The 18,270-nt window shown below is 42.0% G+C and overlaps 1 protein-coding gene across 3 annotated transcripts in view; it reads left to right on the top strand.

The window, feature by feature from the left end:
- Window positions 1-14,234: 14,234 nt before the first annotated feature.
- sema3e (sema domain, immunoglobulin domain (Ig), short basic domain, secreted, (semaphorin) 3E) overlaps window positions 14,235-18,270 on the top strand; it is a 35,871-nt gene continuing 31,835 nt past the window's right edge. Inside the window, exons 1-2 of one of the 3 annotated variants that reach the window (XM_044037014.1) lie at window positions 14,235-14,296; window positions 17,040-17,624. In XM_044037014.1, coding sequence (XP_043892949.1) covers window positions 17,489-17,624 — 136 coding nt within the window. In that variant the 5' untranslated portion in view covers window positions 14,235-14,296; window positions 17,040-17,488. The remainder of the gene's footprint in view (window positions 14,297-17,039; window positions 17,625-18,270) is intronic. The other 2 variants (XM_044037015.1, XM_044037016.1) reach the window with 2 other exon arrangements.

Here is an 18,270-nt window from a genome sequence, read left to right as displayed (position 1 = left end):
TCTTTGTCCTGCTGCTCTGCTATGAGGAAAATGAAAGGAAAACAGTTGAGTTTAGCAAAGAAACTATGACGTTATATACAACTCAGCACCAACAAACAACAGCAGACTGCTGCTTTAAATGAGGCCGTTAGTGTAATGCCCCTTTTTGTACGTAACTTTATTAGTATGACGCATCTTTCATCTGAAAACAGGCTCCGTCAAGCAATACTATCAGACCTGACTGAGGAAGTGTTTGTGTGTGTACAGCAGAAGTGCAGGGGCGGGTGGGGACAAGAAGCATTTAAACCATCAAATTGCATCAAACACAACTGGGTTGCAGATAAGGAGCTTGAAGGTTGCCGGTTTGAGGTCTGATCTTCCTGTGTGTGTGGGTATTACTAATGTTGTGGGGACCTAAAACTGTTAACACAGTCACATTATGGGGACTGTCTTCATCGTGGGGACACAAATCAAGTCCCCACATTATAAATGACTATATTTTAAGGTGAAGATATGTTTTAAGGTTAGGTTGAGGTTAGGGTTAGGGTGAGGGTTAGGATTAGGCCAGTAGTAATTGTGGTTAGAGTAAGTCTCCAGGAAATGAATGTAAGTCAATGCAATGTCAATGGCCCCTCGTGTCCAACGTGTGTGTGTGTACTCTCCAGGTCATGAGTGTGAATGGTTGCTTCAGTGTGTTGGCCCTGTGATGTACTGGCAACCTGTCCACGGTGTTTCCCACCTTTCATCGCTGGGATTGGCTCCAGTGCCCCCCGCGACACTCAGGTGGAGGATAAAGGATAAGCAGCAGACAATGAATGCATGTCTCTCAATTCTGGTCCTGGGGACCCAGTGTCCTGCATGTTTTAGATGTTGATCCGGTCCAACACGCCAGCTTGTCCTCAAACTTTGGAAAAGTTGAATGAAGTGTGATGAAGTGGACCAACATCTAAAACTCCTGAGAACCAGGATTCAGAAACACTGTCTTAAACAGTATAATTCACTTCTAAAACTTTTCCAGTCCGTTTACAGCTGTGTGCAGACCAGGTATGTCACTGGGTGACACGACCATTACAATTTTGATTATAATTTAATCAAAGGTAATATACGCTCATGGAAACATTTACCCATTAGAGATTGAAATGTCTCAATTAATACAGAAAACTACTGAAATAATGAGTTAAAAACAGCTCAAATACCTCTTATTTTATTGAAAAGTGAAGGTGTGTATGATGTTGTGTCTCAGGCAGCAGCAAAAACGTTATATCGTTATTAGAATTTTGATGTATGATGTAAATAATATATATTTGCACATTGTCAGAGGCAAAGTTAAACTAAAACTCTATTTTCTTAGTGCATTCAAATGAAAATGACCCTTTCAAGCATAAAACAAAGATATTTAAGCCCTTAACAAAATTCCCTGTAATAAACCATAGGTTTTGTTTGCTGTACTACTGCCCTCTGGTGGTGAGAAGAGGAAAAGCACACATTCACACATATTTATTAATGTGATACACACATATATAGGTTTTAAACAGTTTGAACAGCATCACTGGTTCCCATATAAATGTGCTGGCTCAGAAGATGCAGAACAAAAGAGCGTCTGTCGACCCGTCTGGTCAACTTGGAACCAAGGTCCAAAGGTCAGTCAAAATATGTCTCACCTGGGCTTTGACCTTGACCTGTGCAGGGAATTCATCTGCTGCTGTGGGAGATCATTAGTTCCAGTCAAAATTGCACGAGACACTTCAAAGAGAGGCTTTGTGAGAGTAACTGTCACTTAAACTCATGGGATGGTGCACGGATGCCCTCACGAGCATAGCAGAGGACACCTAAGTGTGGTCTCCGGCTGCTATAGCCCATCTGCTTCAAGGCCTGCAATCACACCGAACCAGGCTGATCGTTCTCATCTCACCTCTAGCATCAACAAGGGATTTTCCTCCAAAAAAAGAAAAATTCTCATCACTGGATGTTTTTCTTCTTCTGACTATTTTCTGTAAACTCCAGAGATGGGATGGTCGTTTCTGAAGTTCAAATGCTCTGTGTGAACTTCCACATGCAGCTTTATTAGGTTTTCCTCTCCGACAACATTTAAAATGTGTTTATATCTTTGTGAGGTCCAAAATGTCCAAAAAATGTCTTCACGGGGGCTTTGTGATCTTGTCTGAACTTTAAAGGGTTTTTTCAGGGTTAAGACCTGGTTTTAGGGTTATTTTCATCTTAATGAATCCATAATTACAGCTTGACTTTAACGGTCTGCACGTGTAAAACAACATTTCCTGTGCCTATCTCTTGTCTCTCCGTGCTCAGATTTGCATTCTAAAGGATTGCACTTCAGCATTCATGCCAGTAGCAGAGTTCCACTGCCCCCCAGTGGCCGAGGGGGACCTCACTTGGTACGAGTCAGCTCCAACATGCCACTCAGCCATGTGGAAAATTGCAAGCAAAACAGCTAAGGCCCTGGATGAATGAGAGGGACCACGCTGACACTCACACAAAGGACCATTACACTCAGTGCAACAACAGACACATGAGTGACAGAGACGTTAGTAACCATGTTTATCACTCTTTCTTTCTTTCTTTCTTTCTTTCTTTCTTTCTTCCTTAATATTTTTATTTATTTGTGGAGGTCACACCAACCCTAAATAAACCCAGTAAGATTAAAACATCTTACTTTTGTAGGCTCTACACATACACACATAGACAATGTTGTATGATTTTTTTGGACTGGAGAAAACTTTAAAGATTGCAAAGGAGTGGGTTTCAGAGAAACTAGATTTGGACCAGTTAATCTATTTAATGATGTAAATTAAACATACCTTAGGTACTGTAAATGTTATAGAATTTTAATTGTGCATTATTATTAAGGGTTTTTTTCTTATTAAAGGCTGGGACAGGGACGTCATGATCAAAGGTCGGCCCCATAAATGAAGACGCTGTCAGTGGGTTTAACTCGTACAACGTGTGTACGTAATTCTCAAGCACGTCTAGAATAAAACTTAGAACAGTAACAGACCTTTTTCACTGCAGCAGCAGAAGAAGAAGAAGGACAAACACAAACACAGGTGTTCCCAATGAATAAGTCATTTAAGTTCCACTCCAGGTTCCACTCCTGCTACTGATCAAGTATCAGTCAAGATCTCACTGAATACAATACTTTTTTTTTCGGTTGTTGTTCTTATACTGCACATCACATCTCTCTTTCATCAAGTGAAACTGTCTCCAGAAATGTGCGGCTCCAGAATCATCTGGCACGCAGCTGGGCGGCAACGTCCGGAGACATGCTGTCCTGCTCTGTGCACCGGCGTTCCACAGACACTCATCATCTTTTACTGCAGCCGCGAGGAGAGCGAGGCATCAGCCAGTGTTTTTCCCCTCCTATCACGAGTGAAATCGAGCAGAGATATGGAGTCATTCATTTTACACTTGTGGCAATGTCCCGGGTGGATGCTTCATCAGGCTCAGTGGGGTTCGGCTGGAAACAGATCCACACACAAGCACAGATCACTGGTGCACGCTCACTGGACTGTTAGGGATCATGTTGAGAGGTGACAGGCTGGTTTATTTGGAAGATAGATGGAAAAAAAAAACAGCATTCAGCTTCAGTGCCGTTTACATATGATTAAGAAGATGAAAATCAAAAAAAATCCATTACATTTTGGAATGGAAGACGTGACACTCAGTCACAACAAGAAATCCAGTCCATTAACCAGGTGAGAAGTAACACGTGTGTCATAACACACTATATAGCATATATGGTACATATACAGTGTATGGTCTATAGTGAGGTAATGGACTATGTTTTTTCTCCAGCTGTCACTCGTCATAAGCTTGCAGATTTCTGGCAGCCTGTCTGTGTTCGCTGTGTTTGAGTAAGAGGGTGAAAAGACAAAATCCCCTTTCACACTAAAAGTCGTGGCTATTCTTTAGGTATTTGTGAAACACAATGTTCGGTCCTGTGGCCGTGTGTGTGTGTTTTTTGTGTGTTTTCTTCCTCCGTGCATGAATTGTGAGGTCACATTAATGTCCTGCCAACAGCGTGAGTCACAGGAAGAAGACCAAACACCACTGAGCTCAGTGACAATGTTTGTGTGGTTACCAGCACCGGCGCCAGGCAATCATCAAGGATTTTTATACAGTAGGTGGGCACTTCCGATTAGACCCTTTATGTTCATAAATAGGAGAGAGAGGAAGGAAATTAACCAGCAAGCACAGATATTTTTTATATTTGCACTTCTCTCCTTGCATGAATCCCTACAACCACATGTTATGTTTTTGTTTTTCCTTTTTCCCATTGTTACTGCTACTGTTGAAAAAGCAATTTTGTATATTATTTGTTAAAACTTGATGAACTTTTGTATTTTATCATGTGAAGGGGAAAACAAGAAAATCAGAATCTGCTGTTTTAATTAGTGTTGACACTAGAAGGTCACTGTGGAGGTGGGTGTGGTTAACATTCAGCTACACAGGAGGAAGTGGAGGTGTGGAGGAGAGCTGTTTGTCCACAGCTGGTGCTTGTTAGTGATCACCATCTCTCTTTAAATGCAGGAGTGAGCCGGAGCTCAGTGGAGACTGATGTCTGCACATGCAGGACGTTATCTGTCAGAGTTATGTGGAGTAAAGTCACAGTGACTGTGAAACCTGCTCAAATAATGCTGCAATCTATAAGTTCACTTTTTAATGAGCTACTTTTAGAAGTTACATTCCCCTATGCCTGCAAGTGTGTGTATACGTGTATGTGCAAGCATTTACATATATGTTATATTAACTTTTGAGGTTATGTTTTTATTGGTGTGGCTTTTTTCTGTCTGTCCTTCTGTGTCTCCACTTTGTAATCCCCCAAGTATGCTAAGTGGAACTTAAGTTCGGAGTACACATTTTTACAGCACCACCGTAAACATCCATGCATTCATCGTCTGTATCCTCACTGTGGTTAAAAACTCCCCACTGATGCCCCGCCCCCTCCCTTCACTTCTGACAGAGCTGGCGAACACAAGCTGTGGAGCCATGTCAATCAGTCAATCAAACTTTATTTAAAGAGCACTTTTTGTACAATAACAAATGTAGCACAAAGAGCTTTCCATAATAAAACCCAACCACCTTCCCCTCTACCCTTAATCCCTATCAGAACCGGGGAGCCATCTGCATCGGGAGGCGGCTGCCTGGCACTGAACCAGAACCCAACCCCAGGCACGAAGAGCCAAACATCACCACCCACTCTAAAGTGGCTGCCTGGACTGGACCATAACCAGAGGACATCAGAACCCGGGCCAGCGCCGCAGCAACCAGAGCCGACAGCCGCACCCAGTGCAGAGGAAACACTGGCGTTAACAACTAAAAACCAACCTAAAATAAAAAGGATTAGATACAAACTTTCTAAAATAGAATGAAGTAAATGAGATAAATAAGTTACATAAAATAAATAAAGAAATAAATGGATAAATAAGTAATGAAGACATAAGGAATTAGTTAAAATAATAAAAAAGAGAAGGTATCAGTAGAAAACTATAAATGTCCATGCTGTTTTGTATGCTTCTCCATCACAGTGACTCTGGAGCTGTTAAATTAATTTTAAATTTGTTTGGTAAGAATCTACCCACTGATGATGTCACAACAAAACACTTTAATTTCAGGAAATCCTTATCTCTTCTAATGGGCAAAATTGTAAAAAAAAAAAGTGACAATTCAAGTCATTTCAACCTTTATTTTTATTCTTCTGTGCAAATAATAATAAAGACACAAAGAAAAGAAGAAACACTCACATTAACGTGAATTAAAACAGCAGTTATTCACAACACTGCTGATGCATTAAACAGTCATTTCAGGCACAGCCACTGTGTGTGTGTGTGTGTGTGTGTGAGGTTCAAACAGCACGACAGGCTCGAGCTGTGGCAGATCTTGTTCTGTGTTGTACATTTGGCAGGAATCCCGCGCTGCTGTGATTGACAGCGCGGCATTTGAGGTTTGGACTTGAGGTACAACAAAAACCTTTAGCTCATTTCTCCTTCTCCACATCTTTTCCATGTGGGAAAGACATGACTCAGTGTTATTCTTTGTGACTATCATGTCCTCGTAGTGGAGTCCAGCTCACATGCACTGGTGTTGTGGACCTGTCGCGGCTGCCTTTTACCATTAATCGCTATAGTCAGTGTGTGAAGTGCTAAGAAATAAGCTCCTACGTCTCCCACATGAGGTGTATATGTTTGTTTGCAGTACTATTATTTCATTAAACACTTATGAAAATGTTCAGTTAATAAAAGAGTGAGCAAATATGGAGGAACTAAGCCAAGGAGCACTTTAAAGATTAATAACAGCCAGTACGTATGCATATACTCATATACTTTCAATGACATGTCTATATAAGGCAATTTTCAAAAACCCTCAAGGACCTTGATTAAGGATTAAGGATTTCAGGGACCTGTGGGAACACTCATAATCACAGCTTTAACTATTTTGCAGCTTTAACTATGCCAGGAAATGTAATTATTATCATCATTATAGTATTATTGTTTTAATTCGATATACTTAAATGTTGCAGGTCGTGATGTGACGTGCTGCCCTTAAGTTTAACTCTTATTTCATCATCTTTAAAGATTGCTGCCTCGGTGTGTTGGTGTGTGTTATCTTGTTTACTAATCTGTTAATCCAGTGTTTTACCACAGTACCAGGGGCTCCTTCTCTCACACTAAAAGTGTGTAAATGCCATGTAAATGTCATTTAACTCGTCGTTCCATTATCACAACTGATAAGAATCTGAGTTTGAGTGAGTGCACGTGAGAACCTGGGGGTTTATCCATGAAGAAGAACAATATAAACACAAGTGGAATCCAAGAAAGACGAGGAGAGAGCATGGCTGATTGTGTTCAAAGCCTTCAATAGAAGGTTTTTGGCTCAGCAGACGAAAGGCTGACGGAGACAGAGACGGAGAAAACAGGGAAAGCTGCTGAAAGGAGGTGATGAGATATAATCAGACAATGGATGAACCGGGCCTCAGGCTTGACCCTCAGGTGGGTCAAAGGTCTTTCTTCATAAGTCGTCAGTTTACTAAGGGAATTGTGTGTCTCGGTGGCCTGGCTGCTTCTTCCACCATGTTAATCTGTGAGTGAGTGAGTGAGTGAGTGAGTGAGGGAGTGAGTGAGGGAGGTGGTCTTCTGGCTGCAGGTCCTGGAACACATCAGCCAGTGAGCGGCTTAGCACTGTGTCATTCTGGCTCAGCCCTCAACTCACGAGATGTTACAGACAAGTTGTAATTTGAAAGCGACGGAGCCAGACTAAACTTTATTAGAAAGGTCTGATTCTGATCTCTCCATGTCAGTGAAGACTTGAACTTAGTCCTGAACAGTTTAAACGTATTTTCTTTACACGCCAAAACTCGCCAAGAATTTGGAAGTATATACAAACAAATCCACCTCTCCATCTCCGTCTCCTCACGTTGTCACTCCTCCCCAAACAATGTTAGATATACGTTAGAGACATTGTAACTTAAAGGCTCAAAATGAATCTTAAACTTAGCTGAACTAAAATCTCACATAAGGAAGAAAATTAAATACAGAACAGGAGGACAGTCCGTCACAAATGTCCAACATTCCATTATGTCTTATTCAAATATAGACAACGATTTGATTTTTAATTAAAAAGTCAGACAAACGTCCCCTGTGTGGTCAGAATAGTTTCCTCAGTGCTGTTTTGTGACTCGGGGGCAGAAGAATTCTTCCAGATTGTATTGGTTTTACACTTCAGCCAATCAGAAACGAGGTGACTGTTGTGTCAGTGTTTAAATTTATTGACAGCTGTCAAGACATGAAGAGAATGTTCCTGCAAAAAAACGTCGTTCCACGAAGGAGGCGGCTATAATTGCAGGTGTCAGCTCAAGGTGTTCTACATGTCTAAATTTAACCGTTAACTCACCCTTTCATGAGGTGAGCGCATGAAAATAGAGCAGCTGTTTTGCGCTGTTGCCACATGAACCAATTAGTGGTCGAGTGGTCGCGGCGTGATCTGCTTTTCACTGCTTTTTTGCGTTTTCACCAGTGACTCAAAATATGTGACCCAAAACAAGAGTGTTATGTTCCAGGAAAAGTGTTTGTCAGTTGACATAAAGTGTTGATTGTGTAGACGTGAAAGAGCCCTCGTGTTTACCTCCAGTTCTCCTCGCAGGGTCAAAGTGGTTCTGGGCATGGTTTTTGTGGATTTGTCAGTTCAGTAATTATGGACACATGAAGGCACAAACAAAGTCAGTGGAGTTTATAGAGGCAGGAAACAATCAGACAATGCAGAGACCAGTGCGCCCTTTACTGCCCCACTGGCGTCAGTCTGACATTAAAATGTATTAATAGGGTTTTATCTCATGAGTTACTTTTTATTTGTAAGAATATAAATGTTACAGGACTGCTACTAAGCTTGGGTGGAGCACACATGAACACAGAGATGACAATGGGGAGACAACAAAACAGCCACATCATAGGGTGTCGTCACCTCCCACTTCCAGAGGACGTAGTTTAAAGGTGACATAGAATGCTTGTATCACACATATATGTTAGTTATGGAGGTCTACTTACATATATGAACTTGTTTTCATGGTTAAAAACCTCCTAATCGCTGCAAACGAGCCGATCAAAATATCTCCTCTCGTCAGCCGCGCTGTTTCAGACCAAAACCACACCCCCAGAACGTGGACTGTGTTGTGATTGGCCAGCCAAGGAGGCTTTCCTACTGTCCTGTGATTGGCCAGGTACCTGGAAGTGACGTAATAGATAGGCCAGCTCTCAGATACACAGCATTAATTGGAGCTTCCGGTCTATGTCGCCTTTAAATGCTTCTGTTGGCCATCAGATATCAGATAGACCTACAGTAAGTCAGACCAATGATCAGGATGACCTACTGTGAAACTTTGTCCACAAACGTGCTTGTTGTAGTTTTCTCCAGTAATGGCATCTAATGACGTGCCACAGGGAGTTCTGTGGAGCAAGTCGCTTAAAATGGAAGCAACAGCCAAATCAAAAGACAACGGCGCTTCAGTGGCCGCCATTTTTTGACGTATACAAAAGCTGCAAGATGTCACTTCTCTGTCACCGTCGCGTTAAGCCCGCCTCCAGCGCACCAGGGGGAAAAAACCCCAAAATACCTTGGTGACTTTGTTGCAGAGATTCATCAGTCCTTGGCCTAAATGGTGTCATTATTAGACATGTTTACAGAGTGAACTAAAACCAATGGATAGGCGCGGATAGTTTAGGTTAGCAGATGTGGTTATGTGCCATTCTATTGTTTCCTTGCTACTGAAAACCATGCTAAATAAATATGCTATGAGTTTACATTTAAAAACTCTCAGGTCAGTAATAGCGTGTAAATCAGGCTAACCTGACCTGAAGGAACTGTCGCGAGTGTAAAACCCTGTATTAAAATCAATTCTAAAACTTAAACTAAAAAAAAATTATAATGTGTTAATAATGCGTTTAACTGAGTATACATATATAAATATGTATATATATATATATATATATATATATATATATATATATATATATACATATATATACATATATATATATATATATATATATACATATATACTGAGCACTAGTATATATAAATCACAAAAACAGACTCATAACGTCATAGTAAGTGGCGGGCCACATGACAATAATTTGGGGGCTGTATGTGGCCCGCGGGCCACAGGTTTGACAAATCTGCACTAAACAGTGAGAAATTGATTTAAAGACCGCAAAAGGTTGTTAAAATAGTTCCATCTGCAGAAGGATAAGCCGGAGGTTTTGACGGAGAGAAATAACAGCATTAAAGCAGTCGTTTATCTTCATGTGCACAGTCAGGAACAGGAACGCTGCCATTAGCCCTGCAGGCCGGTGGAGTTAATGCCATCTCTGTAGAATATAGATGTGTCTGATGTGTTCACTTGATGAGGTTGAGAATGAAATCCACTCTCTGTTTTACTGCCTTCATTACGAGGATATTAGGGATCGTCTTTTTTAGTGAAATGTCTTTTATTTGTGCTGATTAGTTGTGCTTCAGTAAAGAAAGCTTCATTAGAGCAGACTTTATTTTTCCAGGCGTTTTTATTGAGGAAGTGAGTTATGAAGATAATTTGTTTGGTTAATTATTGTTATTATCTTCTCTCAGATACAGTGTAATAATGGTTTATTGACGGACCGCTGCTACCTCACTTTTGGTGTCACCTCTACATTTAGGTCTCATCTTCACACTCGTCGTCTTTCTCTTGTCGGTGCTGTTTAGACAGACACAAAGTGTTGATTTGACAAGTACTGGATATTAATGTAGGGGAAACTGAATTTACTAGAAGAGACATATACTGTACTAAGTTACACATGCACCCAAAGTATGACTCAAATTCTTCATTTAGATCTAATTTAGATTTGGATTTCTGCCACAAAACAAACGCATTTTCAAGCATTTGGTCTCAATTTAACTGATTTTATCTTTAATGTAAGTCTCACTAAAGCTCATTTTCTTGATACTGTCCTGATGATATTGTTTGTACAGGTTGTTTAAGCAAGTTATGGCAAACATGAGACAAGGAAGACTCTTACTCATCTGCTACTTCAAAGCAAAACTTTCCCCAGCAGCAGCAGCAGCAGCAGCAGCAGCAGCGGTGGCACATGGTTGCACGTTAGTAGTACAATTCATATTTCGTAACCACAGAGGTGTAACCATAAACATATGTATGGCCCACATACGACACAGGGTACTGTGGAATTTTACACCCACAGTCACACTGAAAAGGTTTGAGAAATAGCTGAAATGATGCAACAGGCAACACTGTTTTTTCCCACTTATGCTCCCTTTGGTTTTATGGTGCATTCACACGCCGCTTGGAAATGCGTGACGTTTTCGTTCCATCTGTTTTTGCGTTAAAAATCATTGGCAAAATGTTGTTTAAAACCAGTCAAAACATAACATTGAGTGGTATTTTTTAGTACCTCTGTCTTCATGACTCATTTTTAGCATAATCGTGTATGCACATTAATCACAGACACTTGGGTGCATGTGAGAGATGGCCATGCTGTGACACAACTAAAACTAGAACTTAAAACCATAAAGCAAATTAAATTATGTTTAAAAATCAATTTTGGGGGAAAAAAAAGAATTTGAAAAATCATCAACAAAACTCTTTCTTCCAGTATAGTGTTCATGACACCATATCTTGGGTTCTTACATTCCCACTGACTTTTCCACTTGTTGTGTTCACAGCATGTTTTTTTTTTTTCACAGAATTTGTTTTTGCTGCTGACTCAAATGTATGTCGTATAAAACAGATCACAAACCACTGACCTAGAAAATGAAAGCAGCTGTTCAGTCCATTATATTATTAGATTTGCAGTCTCTGTTATGTACATTATCACGCATCGTAGCGAAGCATCATAGCTAGTTTGAACAGACCATAAATAAGAGGATCCGCTCTCACCAATGTGCAACATCGAGTCTAATGAAAATGCATCGATGAGGATACGCCCTCACAAACCCAACTGTAGGTGATGTGACGTTACCATGATGATGGGTAAGAATACACATGAGGCCAGATGGTCACTTCCTCCTATCACTCCAGAGGTGTAAGCCATTCCTCCTCTTCACCATCTGTGACTGCTGGCCTGGGTTTCCCATTACAAACCCTATAACTAAGAAGCCACGTCACTTCTTTAACAGCAGCCCTGATATTGGATGACACACTGTGGCTCCTGGCACTATATGTGGCAAAGGGAGACATTGATTTTCCATGCTTGGTTACCGTGGACATTCTCGGACGACATTTACCAACTTGGGGTCTCATGTGAAGGTTAACACTCAGTGGGAGACATGCCTGAAAGTGTAACTGGAGATGCACAGACCTCTGTCCACTTACATTATCTACAGGCATCTGTTGAATATGAATGAAAGCGTGCGCAGTGGGTTTTTTTTTTTTACCATAATGTTTACACTCAGTGGGCACAACTGGGTCAACCATCACACACACACCTGGCTTGTCAGTCATCGGTGACTTCCTTCTCTCTGTGTGATTTGACACACAGTGGAACAAAATCTCACATTTCCAAATTAAAGCGACACAATGTATTGGAGGATTTCAACCTTGACAGAACTTCTCCAATGGATTATTTAATGGTATATCAACTTACAACAGGGTAAACATCATCTCTGTCAAAGCCTGAGCATCGTCTACATTCTGGAGTTTGTTTTTATTTCGAATATCTTTGAAGATAAAACAGTGTCATCATTTTTGTATAGAATGATATAATATTTGGCTACTGTACCTTGTTTGAAGATGGTTTGGTTGTACATTAGAAGTCGGGGTGGGCCGTGGCCCAGTGGAAAGGGACTTGGCTTGTAACTGGAGGGTTGCCAGTTCAAGTCCCCACCAGGTCAAAAGGGCAAGGTACCCAACTCCCAAAAGGGCAAGGTACCCCAGGATGGGTCAAATGCAGAGAAATAGTTTCCCTCAGGGGATTAATAAAGTATAAGATTTGCAAGTTCGATAAAAGCATCTGCTACATGTAAAAGTAACACGAGTTGCAGTTGGTAGGTAGACATTGAACATACTAGCCGTCAATTCATGTCAAAATTGTGATTTTTGTCCTCAAATATTCTTAATTGATTCAGAGCAAGCAAAAAGTCTGATTTCATGACGACAGAAGTCGTCTTAGCACACAGCGGAAGAGAAGAACCACAAACAAAATGTGAACCATGGAATCAAAATGGAAAACACCTCTAGTTTGTCTTCATAAGTATATAATTGCTGAACAATACAAATAATTTGGTTTCCATAACCTTGGAATAAGCTTTTTTTCTTAATTTGAGCAAGTGCCGTGCTTTACTGAGGTCGCCATGTTGCACTGACATGTTTCTACAAAGGCCACCATAGTCTCCGCACACTATTAGGAAAGAGAGCGGCGATGAACCTTTAAAATAAATATACACGTGTTTTGGCGAGGCTTAAAATTGTCTTGTCGATAACGAGAAAACTTCACATTCTGACTCTGTCTCTGTAGTGAGTGTGTCTGCCATATGATCGCCACCTGTGTAAACGGCTGGATGAAACACTGGCTCCTCAGAGCACCGCTTCAGTTGCCGCGGGAGACCACAGGGCTTGCCCTCTCTTAAACAGAGGGAGGCCCAGCAGACAGACACACACACACACACACAAATACAGTCAAGTTAATCTTGCTTTTGAGCTCCCCGTTACATTGACTCTGTCACATCATAAAACATTGCAGTTGAATACACACACAGACAAAAACAGCATGTGTGTGTGTGTGTGTGTGTGTTCAGGGCAGGAGAAGAGTACACCTCTGTCCCCGTGGGTCAAACAGGAGGTCAGAGAGTCCCCTGTTGAACGGAGCGGATATTGACACAGCATTAACAAGAATGAAAATATTTTTCTGTGTTCAGACAGCGTGACAGATCGTTTGGACATGGCCTATTCAAAACAAATGGGAGACATCAGCACTCAATCAAAGAGTCTTTTCACACTCCTTCAAAAAGGAAAGCAGTCATTTAGGGATGTACTTGACAGCAGTTTTAAGTCCATTTCTTTGAAATTCGAGCCTGAAATTGTGCTTATTGCATTGCACCGGAGGCTAAATAGTAAATCCTGGTATTGGTGGAATTCTAAGGACGCTGCTTTTAATTGGAGGTGCAGAGAAAGTGTGTGCATGTGCCGCTGTGGTTACAAGGGCCGTCACTTTTACAAGTCTAAAAGAGTATTGCCTAACATGCCTCTACTCAACAGAGAGACAACTGTAACAACGTTGTTTATGTTAATACCAGGTGTAAATGCATGTGGTGTAGCACTATCCAATCTGATCACAGAAATCACATTATTATGTAAAGGGGGCCTCGGTGTCTCTGGTAGCGTGTGCTGTTCCATTTATATTGGAACTGGGAGTGATGTCACCCTTGAGTTTGTCATGGAGAAATGTACAGTATATGTTGTTAGCCACATGTCTACGCTTAAAAATTAAACACACACAAAAACTTCAGTCCAACAAAAACCAAAATAAAAAAAATAAATAATAAAAAAATAAGTTTCCATGGCTGGAATCAAAAGCTGATACAAGCGGGTGAACACTGGTGAGCTGGCTTCTATACAGGAGTGTGTGAGTGGTGACAATCAGAGTAATCTGCAGCAGGTGAGTTGTACGGAAAACAGGTAAAGTTTCTCCAGTCAGTCTGAACAGACACGCCCACAAGCACGCCCACTAAAGCAGACAGGGGAAAACAGACAGACGGCCATGGAACAGGAGGGGAAAGGGGAAGAGGAAACAGGAGAGACATTTTATGCAGATCCTAACAAATGGTGAGTTTTCCAGTTGGAATTCAGAGTTTAAGAGACGCTCCCGTGACGTTAGAAATTCCTCAGTAAGCTACTTTAGCAGGAAGAACAGGAAGCACGTTAATGGAGACACCAAGACCTGACACATGAAACTCATTTTTAAAAAAAGGGAATGAGCGCAATGACATAGTGATACGGGGGGGGTTTAGGGAGTGACAGTGAAAAAGACGTTGAGAGGAGGAGGATTGAGTTGTGGCTCTTTACTGTCTCTGGTGCGAGGCAGATTTCTGACTGATTACCGGCATTAAACTGGGATAAGCAAGCAAAGAATTCCTCGGGTCACAGAGGAGCAGACGTGAGTGAGCAAGTCGATGCTTTGCTCACCGGCTCCTGTGCAACAGTCTCTTTGAATGGCTATTAATCTGAGGTGGTGGCTTAACGGATCGGAAATGCAAGCCTTCCAGGGAAGCTTTTACCGTGTCACTAAGGCTAAAGTATGCTCTTTACATGAATCGCTGGGTTCAGACTGATGGAGTTGCGTGTCACACACAGATAGCATCGGCTGCAGGGAAGCTGAGAGCGGCCAGTTGTTTCTGCCTCAGCAACACATGAGGGTCTATAATTGCACCCGGCAATGGAGCAACAGAGATGTAGTGTATGTTATGCACTCAAAGTCCTTCTGTTCTGGCAGCGAACAGGTGCAGACGTGGGAGTTGGAGTCACCAGATCCCACGGTGGGGAAGAAAGGGTGGGGGTGCAGCTGCTCCAGCCCTAATGCAATCATTTCCAATTTTGTATGAATCGTAATTTAAAGGCTTGCCATGTGTTCATGGATACACTTTTAGACAGATATTCACACAATGCCCCTCCCTCCTCCATTTTTGGAAGGAATGGTTCGATACAACTCCCGCGTCCTACACTGATATCACAACTTTGAGTGTGGGCCAATACCAGTAACCCTAACCCAGTCCAATACAGATAGATCTTTCAGATTAAAGGTGGATCCTCTTTGCCGTTGGTTCTGCTTATATTTGGACAGAAACGATGTAGCGGGGGTCGAGTGGCTCAGTGGTTAAGACCCTACCTTGTGTACCAAACACATCATGGTCGCAAGTTCGATTCCACCCCTGGCTAATTGTACTTGATTCCATTGTAAGTCGCTTTGGATCTCTGCTAAATGACATGTGCTCGCTGTGCCCTTCATCTGAAAAATGTGCTCTCCTGAACAAAACTATCAGACCTTGACTGAGGGAGCGTTTGTGTTGCCTGTGGATGCCTGTTTTCAGTCATATTCCAACCTTTGCTAGTGCAATGTTGCATCTTCATTTAGGTACAATTGCTTCTTATGTGCAGTGTAGAAATGTCACTGGGCATTCCATCACCCATTACTCAGTTAACTTTTTTTTAATTAAACACTCTAGAGAGCCTCATTATTGACAATTCAAACTATTAATACAAGAAAAAGAGACGTAATCAATGAAAAAACAAACAAAAATCTCCAATATTAGGGATCGGCATGTCTCAGTGTTGGTGTCACCACTCAGACATGACAAAGAGAAACAGATGTATTTCAAAGGACATCGCAGAAGACAGAGACAGACGCCTCCCTGCACGGGTAACTGGACGCCTCTGGGACTTTCCTCAGGGATATACTGTATGTGTGAATGCTGTGCGCGTGTGCGCGTGTGTGTGTGTGTGTGTGTGTGTTTTAGCTAATCAGATTCCAAAAGCTGAGGACAACCTTAAAACAGAATACGGCAACAAAGACACAGCACAGGACTTGTGTGTCAGTGGCCTCAACATGTAACACAATACTCAGATGAGCTGAATAACTGTACCCCGCACACAGATACACATAAAACTAAACCAAAGCGACACAGGAACTCACTCACAGTCCCGGGGGAGAGAGCGTGAAAGACGAAAACAGAAGAAAAAACATCAAAGAAGAAGCTGCTGGACATGGGGACAGGCTAATAACTAGGTTTTACAGTAATGAGGTTGTGTGAAAGATGGCTAGACAGATAAACAGACGGAGAGATTAAAAGCAAATCACCATGAAAGAACCTTGTACATTAAAATCCATGGTAACGGTGATAATGACTATCTGTGAGGAAACACACACACACACACAAAGTGAAAAGTGCAAGAGTTTAGAGGCTGAACAACCTTGGCTGAGGTCCATGTTAATGCAGCAGAGGTACAGGAGCAGAAGGGAGTGGATGAGGAGGAGGGGAGAAGTGAGAGGTGGTCTGCACACTGACATGAGTGGCAGTATTTCTCGGGCTGAGTCTTAATCCAGCTGCCTGGGAGGGTGAGAGAAGTCTCAAGACAATCTGAAGGGAGGAGTGGACAATTTCCAGCATGCTCACAGCCTCACAAACACACACACACACACACACCAGGGCAGCTGGCCTCTGCTCAGATCAGTAGCTGTGGCAGAAACTCATCTGAAGTGACTCACTGAGGTTAGGATCCTCCCCGAGTTTTAGCAGCCAGAGCAACACTTCCCTCCTCAGAGAGAGAGGGAGAGAGAGAGAGAAGAGAGACCACACGCCAGGCACGAGGCTACCCACTCCCTCCCCTCTCCCACTCTGCCTTTTCCTGGGCTCCTGTCCAGAGAACGACTACAGTTCCAGTGGACACAAGAGGGGGAACACAGCCTCAAGACTGCCTGTCTGCGGGGACAACCACACATCTTTCTTGGATGCATTTTGAGTTTTGTTTTTTTTTAAATAATATTTATTTACTTTTTTTTTTTTTTTATCAGGACTAATATTGGATCTGAGCTTGGGCAGACAGACAGACAGACAGACAAAACAGACGGACTGACATATGGAGAGAGAGCAGTGGGCACTGCGGCGTGAATCTAGCAACTGGACTTCTCTTCTCCCTGGTTACTAAGTCCAAGCAAGGATAACAGCCAGAGCTCTTGCCTTAGTGTCCACTGAGGCAGTGGGTGGATGCAGTTTTCAGCAGACTGCTATAGGGGAGAGTGGAGACTGTATAGAAGCCGCAGAGACAACATCCAGTTCATCCACACTGTTGTGATCATCTGAATGTGGACTGAGACTTTTTTTTTTTTAAATAAAGACTGGATGCAGGAACTTTGTCTCTTCCTCTCTCACTCACTGACCCTGCTGCTCCTCATGCTGAGTGGACTTGCTTGCTTTTTTTTGGCGTGGATAAGCGTGGAGTGAGTGTGCGTCTTCACTGAAGATGATGATGATGATGATGATGATGGCAGAGTGCAGAGGGACTGTGTATCTGACACTGATGCTGATGTATCCTGTTCTGCTGTGTTTGCCTCACTCAGCCCGCGGCGTCCACCCAAGGATGCGGCTCTCAAACAAAGGTAAGAATTACCCAGTTGTGAGTGTAGCTGTCATCGCCCTCGGCTACGAATACGTGCCGTTGCACTGTGTTGCACCACTGAAAATGAAAAGGCAAGGCAGCCTTCAGGTGATGCAGCCAGTGCAGTTTCAGTTCAATTTCAGTGCTGTGAGATTTTAAACTCTGCTTATCTCAGTGCAAAGCAGTATGTCTTGTTAAAATATGTGCAATATAATATTAGATAATTGGCATTGATACTGCATGTGCAACAATACTAGTGAATTAGTTGAAGGCAGAGAAGCGTGATGAGTGTGCAAAGGGAGAAACAGGTTATTGTGAGCATGCAATTAGATCATTATTGGACCAACAACAACAAAATGGACCTCAATACAACTTTTCTTGTCTGATATGAATATGAAAACAATATCTAAACAACACATTTGAGCTGAAATTCAGATTTTTCGATTGTATTCCTGGTGGTTTTGTTTTATTGTGGCAGATAGAAGTATATCCAGGTCTGATTTGATTCTGAACCATCAATCACGTTCCTGCTACAAACTTTTATTTGTAGTTAAAGTAATGGTTCATGACTCCATTAGTACCAGTTAAATCTGTGTTTATTTGTGGTGTTTTTTTTTCCTGCTTCTTTATGGGCAGAAAACAACAAA

This window comes from Solea senegalensis, linkage group LG10 (genome assembly GCF_019176455.1).
Source record: "Solea senegalensis isolate Sse05_10M linkage group LG10, IFAPA_SoseM_1, whole genome shotgun sequence".
NCBI classification, from domain to species: Eukaryota; Metazoa; Chordata; class Actinopteri; order Pleuronectiformes; family Soleidae; genus Solea; species Solea senegalensis.
Note: the sequence above shows the minus strand (reverse complement) of the source record. Positions and strands in the feature narration are given on the sequence as shown.